The 12154-nt window shown below is 40.9% G+C and overlaps 1 protein-coding gene across 3 annotated transcripts; it reads right to left on the reverse strand.

Moving 5' to 3' along the window:
* Positions 1 to 773: 773 nt before the first annotated feature.
* On the reverse strand, positions 774 to 10641 carry LOC135542692 (ELAV-like protein 1). Of its 3 annotated transcripts, none has more exons than XM_064969817.1 (7): positions 10522 to 10641; positions 9502 to 9708; positions 7138 to 7354; positions 6352 to 6455; positions 5291 to 5444; positions 4974 to 5199; positions 774 to 4875 (listed from the first exon to the last, which is right to left on the reverse strand). In XM_064969817.1, the coding sequence occupies exons 2-7, from the start codon at positions 9535 to 9537 to the stop codon at positions 4551 to 4553; spliced, it is 1062 nt and encodes a 353-aa protein (XP_064825889.1). In that variant the 5' UTR covers positions 9538 to 9708; positions 10522 to 10641; the 3' UTR covers positions 774 to 4550. The 3 variants fall into 3 exon arrangements, with proteins under 3 accessions (XP_064825889.1, XP_064825890.1, XP_064825891.1); XM_064969818.1 differs by having other exon boundaries at positions 7171 to 7354; positions 10522 to 10639; XM_064969819.1 differs by lacking the exons at positions 6352 to 6455; positions 9502 to 9708; positions 10522 to 10641 and having other exon boundaries at positions 7171 to 7258.
* Between the last annotated feature and the right edge of the window lie 1513 nt (positions 10642 to 12154).

A 12154-nucleotide genomic window follows, 5' to 3' on the forward strand; every position in this document is an offset into this window, starting at 1 on the left:
TTTTTGAAACCTTGTTTGGTATCAGAATGGTTATAGATACTTGCATGAAGATGCGATATTTAGGGCAGGAGTATTCAACTCTGACCCTACGAGGTCCAGAGCCTGCTGGTTTTCTGTTCTACCTGATCATTAATTACACCCATCCGGTGTCCCGGGTCTAAATCAGGCCCCGATTAGAGGGGAACAATGAAAACATGCAGTGGAACTGACTTCTGAGGTCCAGAGTTGAGTTCTAGAGATATAACAGTAGTTTAAAACAAATGTGAGTGTGACTACTGATTATTTAGTAATAGTTTTTTTTTATGGTTTAAACTTAAATGTTGCATTTTTCATTTTTATTTTGCAGTTAGGTTTTGGAGTTGCCTTAAAATCTTCTTAATAACTGGTCACCGTTGCTGAGAATGTTGCAACCACGAAAGTGCTGAAATTGACAGAACTTAAGACTGAAAATGTGTTTAAATATAGTCAGTGACTAGGGGTAAATCCTCTCATCGTTACCTCTGTTAACCTTTCTGTATTTGTTATAATTAGGTTAACTGATATTTCAATGTCTTATTGGTAGATTTACTGTAGATTTCACTGTATCTTTGACCACCTAGGATCTAGAAGAAACTTCTCAAAATGTTTTTACATACAAATGAAAATGACTGTGGTGTCCATGCAAGATACTTGTCTTGTACATTGTTATGTTCTAATCCAATTTGAAATGTGATGATTTGAGCATAACATCCCCCCCCACCCCACATCACAATAAGCCAAAAGGACGATCCTGCTGAGCTTTATAAAGCTTACAGATATTTTATTCAAAGTAATTGTGTGTTAGACAGGTTCTGAACAGGCCTTCCTTCAAAACCAAACAGAGGAAATCATAATAAATCCATTAAAAAAGTCAAAAGGAACACACTCCAACACAAGAAAATGTACAAACATGTAAAACTACATACAAGTCAAATAAATTACGCCTTTGTGCCTCCACTGCTGTTGCCAGGTTCTTCCATCTCTCCCACATAAATTAAGGCTAAAAACAGAGGTTAACCATAATCTATTTATTCCAGTAAACCCACTAGCATTTCAACATAGTAGCACTGAGAAGCTAGCAAAGCAAGAGCTAATTAGTAGAACTCAATAGAAAAATATCAAAAGGATGAGAACAAAGAGTCAAGCAAGTGAACCCCCCCTTGTGGTCGTTTCTGGTTCAGAATAACCACTCTCCCGAGTGGTCGTTTCTGGTTCAGAATAACCACTCTCCCGAGTGGTCGTTTCTGGTTCAGAATAACCACTCTCCCGAGTGGTCGTTTCTGGTTCAGAATAACCACTCTCCCGAGTGGTCGTTTCTGGTTCAGAATAACCACTCTCCCGAGTGGTCGTTTCTGGTTCAGAATAACCACTCTCCCGAGTGGTCGTTTCTGGTTCAGAATAACCACTCTCCCGAGTGGCCATTTCTGGTACAGAATAACCACTCTCTAGTGGTCGTTTCTGGTTCAGAATAACCACTCTCCCGAGTGGTCGTTTCTGGTTCAGAATAACCACTCTCCCGAGTGGTCGTTTCTGGTTCAGAATAACCACTCTCCCGAGTGGCCGTTTCTGGTTCAGAATAACCACTCTCCCGAGTGGCCGTTTCTGGTACAGAATAACCACTCTCCCGAGTGGCCGTTTCTGGTACAGAATAACCACTCTCCCGAGTGGCCGTTTCTGGTACAGAATAACCACTCTCCCGAGTGGCCGTTTCTGGTACAGAATAACCACTCTCAAGAGTGGCCGTTTCTGGTACAGAATAACCACTCTCTAGTGGTCGTTTCTGGTACAGAATAACCACTCTAGTGGTCGTTTCTGGTTCAGAATAACCACTCTCTAGTGGTCGTTTCTGGTTCAGAATAACCACTCTCTCGAGTGGCCGTTTCTGGTTCAGAATAACCACTCTCTCGAGTGGCCGTTTCTGGTTCAGAATAACCACTCTCTCGAGTGGCCGTTTCTGGTTCAGAATAACCACTGTCTCTAGTGGTCGTTTCTGGTTCAGAATAACCACTCTCTAGTGGTCGTTTCTGGTTCAGATTAAACCACTAGTTCCTTTTTCTGGTCCAGATTTTTTTTTAAAGACCCACCACATATTGCATGCACTCTGTTCAGGACTGTACCATGAGAAACTTCTCCTTAAACAATCTTCTTCTCCTTAAAAAAAATAATAGTTACGTACTTGAGGCCTACAGAGAGGATATCCCTGTGACAGGAGCGGTATTTTTTGTCCAGGTGTGGAAACTGGTAAGGCTTTACAGATCTGAAGACAGAGATCACAATACCTTTAGAAGAGAGAATTATAAAGTCTGGTTACTAGGATGTTCCAAGAAGCCTACTCCTGGACATAAAATCATGCTCAATGGAGAATCTCTATTGAAAGTCCAGGAGCCCTACTTTTCTAAAACAAGTGTCACCCATTATGGTGAAGGTTAGGACTGTGTAAGGGTAAACTGATCCTAGATCTGCTGCAGCAGGAAAATAAACGAACTAACTGTTGTGGTGCTGCTGTAGTCAGTTACTTACTCTCCAACAGACTACAGTACTACACTCTCAAAACTACATAGGGAAGCCCTTGGTGATGAAAAGTGCACAAAGATATGTTAAAAACAGATGTAGGAATATTCGCTTGATGGAAAACCAACCCCCAGTCTTCTTCCTGAAACGTCACTTGAATATGCCTGGGTTTAGCTTTCTTTAACCCAACTTTTTCGGTTATTGCACATTTCTAAAATGGCAGACAGTTTCTCTGGATGACTGTGTTTGTTGGCTGCAAGGCAGATCAAAGGTCCATGAGTGAAACTGCCTCCTGCAGTACCTGTATTAGAACAGACTATTCCTTATGGGTTCATCAGTAACTTCCTACATCCAAATAACATGAAACAAGACTTTCAGTACCTCAACTGGAGGACTGCCATCTTTGAAAGCCCTCTGCCTCATGGTTCACACACACGTTTGAATGGAAAATAAGGCCAACGTCTGAGGTGTTTTACAACGGAGACTGCATCCTCTTGCCCTTCAGAGCATCTTAGAGAGTCAAACTGAACCTTCTGATGTTGACCATTCAAACGTCCTGTAATATCCCAATGGGAATGGAGTGAGTCGTGTCATACTGTAGTATCATCATAATAGCAGTCTGGTGTCTGTAGCTTCCCTCAGCTTCTACAATCAAAACAGAAAACCCCAAAGAAAATCCACAAACCAAAACCTGAAGAAATAAAAGAACCAAAACCAAAACGTTGAGTCAAATCTAAATAAAATTTAATGATTGCATGTTCAAAGTAAAACAATCAAAACAAAGGAACAAAAACAGAACCAAAGCAACAAAAAAAAATCTATACCAAAAATTTTTTTCCACAAAGGCCATAAATTCTTCTTTAGCTGGAGATGAGCAGTAAAAAACAAAAACAACTCAACTCTCCGATCAGTAGTCTACGCTTCGACGGAAAAAGAAAAGTTAGTCTCTCAAAGAAAATCCAAGAAAAACATCAAAGGTACTAAAGAGAGAACTTTTTTTTCTACAAAACAGCAAACTGGATGAGAGAGAGAGAGCTGTGTTGATTCAGCCTTAGTACCGGTTGTTCAGATGTCCAAACTATTACTGGTGAGGGGAAATGAGTCATAACGGTAAGCATCTTCCCTATTCACAAAGCTTCTCAGAGGACTTAATGCTGATCTAAGATCAGCTCCTCTCGGTCCATATAAACCGTACTTATTTATGATCCTAGATCAGCATGTGAATACGGGCCCTGGGATCATACCCTTCCATTTCTTTGGTCCTTCTTAAACATGTTCCTACTTTAAAATCTCCAGACCTTTTTTTTTTTTTAACATGGCCTCTCAGAGTCAACTTTTAAAATACCCCCAAAACAGGACACACATGCTGCTATGTAATGGTACCATCCAGTACCTAACATGAGGTGTAACATGAGGTGTATAAAACTGATTCCACACGGTGAGAGAAGACCAATGTATGGTTTACGTCAAAACAGCCGACTATCGCTCTGACATGATATAATAAGGATTTAAAAAGTGCTTTCCTTTTAGAATGGCTGGAGACAGTGGATGGCTTGACAGGGAGGGTAACTTAAGGCATCTATTTCTACACTGGAACCAGCGTCTAAGACAGCATGCTTCCTCCTACAGTGGGGGACTGACGTATGACGTATGACTGTAGCACATCCTTCTCCAAGTCCCTACCGTGGTCCTACCATTCATATGGCACATAGTGACACTAGTTTAGTCTCACAGGAAAAACAATCTAGTCTTGAATTGTGAAATTGGTCACCATATCAGGATAAACATTGATAACTGCGTTTGGAACATCCCAAAGCATGAGTAAAAAAAAAACAAGAGAAATATCAAACTCAGCCTAGACTCTGTTAGACTAGTACAAAGATGCAGAGTGAGAATGGGCTTAGTGAGATAACGCTAAAAACAAGTTTGTTTTGTCAAACTGAGGCAATTTACCCTCCATATTAGAAGCCTGGGGTGAGGTTTCTCTCCTCCCTCTATCACCCCACCTCCCTCTTCTCTCTCTACTTGTGGCCTTTGCTGGTCTTGAACGACACCTGTAGGATCTTGTCCCCGAGGCGGTAACCGTTGAGGCTGCCGATCGCCATGGCGGCCTCCTCGTAGTTCGTCATGGTAACAAAGCCAAAGCCTTTGCACTTGTTGGTGTTGAAGTCGCGGATGACCTTGACGTTGGTGACGGCGCCGAAGGGCCCGAACATCTGCCATAGGATGCCCTCGTCGGCGTCCTGGCCCAGGTTGTAGATGAAGATGCACCAGCCAGAGGTGGCGTTCCCCGGCACACTCACCCCAGACATACCACTCATATGGTCCACAGACATGGGAGAAAACCTGGGGGAGGACAGAGGGGGCTAGGGTTATCACTGTCTCTCTTCACACTAATTTTAGAGAACCTGAGAGGGGACAACGCTTCAGTGTGTGTGTGTTACCTGAATCTCTGAGCCTGGTGGTGAACTGGCCCTCCAAAGCGGCGTCCCTGGTTGTGGTAGAGCTGAGATATGAGCTGGGTGTTCTTGGCCTGGTTGGGGCTGGCAGCAAACTTCACTGTGATTGGCTCAGCGGATCCGGGGGGTTTCTGTCCGTTCAGGTCTTTGATGGCGTCCTCAGCCTCCGCTCGCTTGTCAAACCGGATGAACGCCACCCCCCGAGACAGGCCTGGGAAAAGACATGAACAGGACAGGTTCAGCTGAGAGACAGACGAACACAGCGAGGCCTGGTTCTAGAATGTGTGTCTGTGTGGTCCTACCAGAGGCCTGGTCGACCAGCACCCGGGAGTTGATGATGCGTCCGTAGCGAGCGAACATGTCCTCCACATCTTTCTGGGTCATGGTCTTGGGCAGGCCACTGATGTACAGGTTGGCATCTTTAATGGTGTCAGAGCTCGGCCGCGCATATGAAACCTAACACCAGAGGGCAGCACAGAGCACATTAAACACCACTGACAATACCCTCAATAGTACACACTGATTACACACAACCCTGAATTATATCTAGCCAGAAATGAGAAATTACTTAGTAGTTATTGGAAGGTTGCTTTAATTATGTTTGTATATTTTTATGCAATCTTGGCAAATTAATGTTTGTAATTGCCTTATGTTTTGAATTGACAAAATCACGAGTTTACTTTTATAAAGCCTTCATGAGTAATGTCTCTAAAACTAGAAAATTAAACAGTGAAAAGGTGCCTTGACTGACCACTGTGGCTTTTACGTAGAAAAACCATTCCCTTAGTAAGCTGTGGTGGGCAATATCAAAGTTTCAAAATTACGTAAACAACTATTATAGTACCAAAATCAACACCGGGAAAAACATTCTCAGGAGTGATTTTTTCTCTCTCTCGTACCAAACCAAATAAAAAGTTCCAAACTTAAAATGATAAATTAACGGATAAAATGTCAACCTGAAGTAGTGGTGCTGAATAAAGAAATTAAAATAAAGTTTAGTCCTTAATAAGGATGAAAATACGGTTGCACTTCTCTAGTCCATCCGTCAGAAGCCAGTGATCTATCAGACGTGGTCCTGTCTAATATAGACCCGCACTAACGCAGATTCCCAAAGCCAACCCTAAACCACTGGCACTACATGCCCATCTGAAACGATTGGGTTGGTATTTGCAAAGGGCAAAGAAAGGCTAACATAACACCATATTGCTAACACCCACACAATCCTTTCAGATCCATAGGAGGGCCTAGGAGGAAGCGTCTAGGGGTGGATTTGACAGTCAGCCTCAGTAGAGAAGGGCTAGTTTAAATGACATGACATGGTTGGGTTGACACAGTACTGTAGGAACACCTTATTGCACGTTACCTTGATAGTTTTAGACTGTAGCCTTAGTCCATTCAGAGTATTGATAGCTCTTTCTGCATCGCTAGGGGTAAGATAGTTAACAAATCCGTACCCTAAACTGTGGCCTAGAGAAAAAAAAAAGGAAAACAATAAAATAAAATAAAAATAAACGTTGTATAGTTTCAAATAAATCGGCACACTGGTCAAATAAATGATTAAACAAAACAAATCTACACAATGCATGCTAGTCGTAAAACAAGTAACAAAGAAATAGGCTTCAACCAAACTGGACTGTTTTCCTGGAATAAGGAAAGCCGAGCCCATCACGGACAGATCGAGACATGGGTAAATATCTGCGCCAACAGCCATATACAAAACAACTATGTGGAATACCTCATATCAAGTTTAGGAGGACAAATGTTCAAATTGCAGCGAGACATAGTCCTAGGCCTAAACAGAACATATGACATGAAGCTGTTTGCATAGATACTACAAACATCTCACCACAAAGTTACTAGTGAGCATGTCTCATCAGCAGTTCTCATACACCTACAAGAGGCAGACAGGGCAGTATACCAGTTGCTCTACACACTGACTGGTTGGCTTGAACAAACATGTTATGGAGGTACCCGTCGTAATATTTCAACAATTATGGGGGTCCCCACGGTTTGTTAAAAAAGGTACCCCTGAGTCGTGTTCGGTAGGACGCAACATAGCAAAATGTTCAAACACGCCCCTGTAAAATGTGAGCCATACACGCAGACCAACTCCTCCATCCATTCTACTCCAAGGTCAGAGGTCACACACCTGTAGTGCATTGTGGGACAAGGTGTTCCGTACCTGCCACTTTGTCCCGTATGAGCTTGGCGGACTCCACCTCGCCAATGCTGCTGAAGAGGCTGCGTAGCTCGTCCTGGCTCATGCTCTGGGGAAGGTAGTTGACTATCAGGTTGGTCTTGGCATCCGGCACCTCATCTCCTCCTCCCATGTGATCCTCGTAGCCGTTGGACATGTCATACACCTCCTGGGGAGGGAGGGAGGGGAGCACAGTTAAGGAAGAGAAACAGCCATTCGGAAGTAAACCAGCATGGCTGAAACGTCAACGGGATGCAGATTTTAAATCATAAAAGGAAAACAATAAAAATTTTACAAATTCTACATGCAACATTGTAAACATAGTATCCTAATCTACAGAGCCTAATTACACCCCAGATGTAGGAGCACCCTGGTGGATGGCAGCAGTAACTGTAGCTCCTCTTACCCACAAGTTAATCACCTGCAGTACTTTCACAGCCAGACTCAACTCTCAGCTACTCTCTACATAATCATGGACCAGGAATTATTTTTTTTAAACACGCCTATACCCAGCCAGCTCCGGCACTGCTCTGGGATAAGAGGTTGAGATCCAGAGACCACAAACGTCACAGAACATTGGGATGATTCTGTGGTGTAGAATGGAGAAACTCACAGTCAGCCCCACCACATTTAATTTATTTCTGCAGCCTTCTAAACAACTTCATCCCACTAACCAAGCCTGGTTGTTTTGGTCTGACAAGAGTTCTAAACCAGGGGTAACCAACCATTCATTCCGGAGAAACTTTGAGGCATTGATTAGTAGAAAGAGCCATCATGGATGTTAGAACAGGCCTTGTGAGCAAACGCCTGCTTACCCAGCAGGGGTCACGGTCACGCAGAATTCTGCATTTTTCACGCAGAAAATAAATGTATATCTGCTGTGTTTTGTAAAAGCAAATGTAAAATGCTTATTGTAGTCCCTGCTCGGAATCAGACACATTTTGTGCTTCCGTTGCACTTCTCCACTCAGATGAGAATTTGTGGACGGACATTATTTGCGCAGACTGCCTGATGTGTAGCTACTTCTCACTGTTACTTTTCTTGGTGTAGGCTCATTTTCTCCAGTAAAATGCAACTATTTTATGGTAAAATGCTTAATTGATGCAAAACATTAGGAAATGTACCTGGCTACATTCTTTCTATGATAAACAGAAATATGACAGTCATGCAAATGTTTTTTTTGCAAGAAATACCTTGCTTTCTTATATGTAAGAAAATGTACCTGTGTGACTGCTGGCCAAATAGGCTTGCACTTCTGTGGTCATCTGATGAAAATTAAGCTATTTTCTGCAGAATGTGTTGCACTAATGTGTTTTCTATGAAGCAAAACGATAGTTGCACCCCCCCCCTCCCCCGATCACTCTATTGAATCAACAACAAAAAACAACTTTCAATATAAAACTCAGGTGAAATAGTTTAAAACATATTTTTTATGGCCTGTGTTTTGAAAATGCAGATATCTGAACTCCAATGCTACCCCTGCCCAGTGGGAAGAGGGTTAGCTAGCTGCTACCACCGGTCTGAACATTGCATCCCCTTGAACAGGCCTCAGTGTTGTTTTCTGACAGCCCCTCAATGAATGGAGCGCTATCTGATTGTGTATTCTGTGGGGTAAGACAGTTAGCCATCCAGCAGGCCCTTGGATGAATGAAACTCCTGTATTTCACTAGTAAACATGACCAATACTGATGGGTCTGACTATGAGGATAATTCCCAGCCCTTTTCTCTACTTGCGAGCAATAATACATATTTATATCAGTATGTTAATAAGTGTAGGTACTCAAACACTTCCTCTTATGATGCTTGTGTATAGAGTGATATTGAAACCCCAGTGTTAAATTCAAATCTTATTGGTCACATACACTCGAATGAACATCTGCTAACCATGTGTAACGAAATGCTTGTGCTTCTATTTCCGACCGTGCAGTAATATCTAACAAGTAATTTAACAATTTCACAACAACTACCTTATACACACAAGTGTAAAGGAATGAATAAGAATATGTACATATAAATATGGATGAGCAATGGCCGAACGGCATAGGCAAGATGCAGTAGATGGTATAGAGTACAGTATAATCCTATGAGATGAGTAATGTAGGGTATGTAAACATTATATAAAGTGGCATTGTTTAAAGTGACTAGTGATACATTTATTACATCCTATTTTTAATTATCAATACATTTGAAAACCATGGGCCAAAGCGTAACATATTAACACAATCTGATTAAATAGCTAGCTAGATTACAGTTGTTACAATATAATTACTTTAGGACTGATCGAGTTCCTCCCCTAATGGGAAAAGTCATACTCACTTTTAGGTACCTGATGTGGCCTCTTCGAACAGCCATGAAGACCCCTCGCTGCTCCCAAAGCTGGAGGAGGTATCACAAACAAAATAATGTATATAGGACAAACAAAAAAATAAGGGTGAGGAGGGGGTGGGGTTTGTTTTCAAACAAAATTAATAATGAACTAAACAAAAACAAAGCGGTAAATTGTGCCTCCCACTTCTGGCGCACCTGTGAAGAAGAGCAGAGCATTATTTTTGTTTAGTCCCCGAGTGCCTAATTAGCTTACGACCACTGAGTAATTACGACTGTTATTTTGATGACTTATGATTTGTGGCATGTTTAGTTAGCAACCAGACTGTACACAGTAGCTAGCTAGTACGTTGACGAACTAACATATTAGCCAACTACTGTAGCTAGATTTGGCCCGTTTGTGGCTAACGTTGCCTCATCGAGCACTACCGTAGACAAATGAGAGCAAAACATTCCAACCGCAACGTTAGTTGCTAGTTTGGGTGAGCTAGCTAACGTTAGTACCTAGCGAGTTATATAAATATCTAGCAACTATTTACGCCAGGGGGCGTGAACACGTTGGTTGCTTACTAGCTGGCTAGTTAATAACTAGCTAGCAGCAGCTACTACTCCTAACTGCAAAAGGAAGAAAATAACATTCGCAAACGCAAAGCAAATGGACATTGCCCTGCTAATTAGCGAACACATTGCTACAGGAAAACGTTAGCTAACTAGGCCACATGCCCACCGTTCCATTATTTTCGCGAGCATGTGTTGAATGCGGTCCATCTCCCCCACCTAAAACTCCGACACCTTGTTCAGGGCCTTGTAAGCTACAGTTAGCCACCTAGCTAGATTAGCCAAGCTGGCAAACATTTGCTCAAATATCATTCTGTGGTTAGCTATCTGGCACTGGTGGGGCCTCCAAACCCGCATTGCTGGCATTCGGCTTTGTTGTAGCAGAGCAAAATGGTAAATTAACAACTGGATTACTACAACATAGCTAGTTCGACAACCATATAGCTAATTTACCAGCTTTTTGTCGTTGGTGCTTTCGCTGTTCTTGCGTTCCGCGTTTTTTTTAGCAAGCTAACGTTAGCTGACAGCTCCTTCTCGCAGGCACCAAAACCAAGAGGACCGCTGACGAAAGCAGATCCACGCCCACCTCTGCAGATGATTTGTTACTGCCCTTGCCAATTACAGATGTGTCAACTACGGGCACTTCTATGTCCTCAGGGTCAATTTGGGGGATATACATTTGGGGGATATACATATACATGTATATACATATACATATATATATATATACATATATGTATATATACATATGTATATATATATGTATATATATATATATATATATATATATGTATATATATATACATATATATATACATATGTATATACATATACATATATATATGTATATATGTATATATATATACATATATATATACATATACATATATATATATATACATACATATATATACATATATATACATATATATATATATACATATATACATACATATATGTATACATATATATATATACATACATATATATACATATATATACATACATATATATATACATATATATACATACATATATATATACATATATATATATACATACATATATATACATACATATATACACACATATATATACATATATACGTATATATATATATATGTATATACATATATATATATATGTTAAGTTCACAGTACAATCAGAACACCTCTCTATCAAGTATTTTAGCTACTTTTCAGATGCATTTTATACCTCAATTTCACTGTTTTGTCCTTGTCCCTGACCCAGACTTTTGAGCTTCTATTGTTTTTCCATCAGAAAACATTACACCTATCATGTTATCTACTAAAGTGTCAATTAAATAAAACTTATATCAATGTTTATTGTGAGTATGCCCTTTATATTGTTTTTTTAATACAAAATATACCTGTCCTTTGAGGGCAAATTGCTTTAATTTTTTTCAAGAGAATGTTAATTTAGTTACACTGAAGCACATGGCTGCAGCAGACAGTTGTTCCAGATGTGATGTAAATATTGTTTGTGTAGAGAATATTTTTGACAGTCATTTCCAAACAGGCTATAATTTCTTGTAGATTTTTTTATAAACACAGACAACTAAAATATTGTGTTATGTGTATTATTAATAATAATAATAATAAGGCCAGCGTCCCGGAGACGCCTCTTCACTGTTGACGTCAAGACTGGTGTTTTGCAGGTACTATTTAATGAATCTGCCAGTTAAGGACTTGTGAGGCGTCTGTTTCTCAAACTAGACCCTAATGTACTTGTCCTCTTGCTCAGTTTTGCACCGGGGTCTCCCCCAAAAAATAATCAAAATCAAATTTATTTATAACGCCCTTCGTACATCTACTGATATCTCAAAGTGCTGTACAGAAACCCAGCCTAAAACCCCAAACAGCAAGCAATGCAGGTGTAGAAGCACGGTGGATAGAAAAACTCCCTAGAAAGGCCAAAACCTAGGAAGAAACTTAGAGAGGAACCAGGCTATGAGGGGTGGCCAGTCCTCTTCTGGCTGTCCCTGGTGGAGATTATAACAGAACATGGCCAAGATGTTCATAAATGACCAGCATGGACAAATAATAATAATCACAGTAGTTGTTGA

The sequence above is a fragment of the Oncorhynchus masou genome, chromosome 6, assembly GCF_036934945.1.
Source record: "Oncorhynchus masou masou isolate Uvic2021 chromosome 6, UVic_Omas_1.1, whole genome shotgun sequence".
NCBI classification, from domain to species: domain Eukaryota; kingdom Metazoa; phylum Chordata; class Actinopteri; order Salmoniformes; family Salmonidae; genus Oncorhynchus; species Oncorhynchus masou.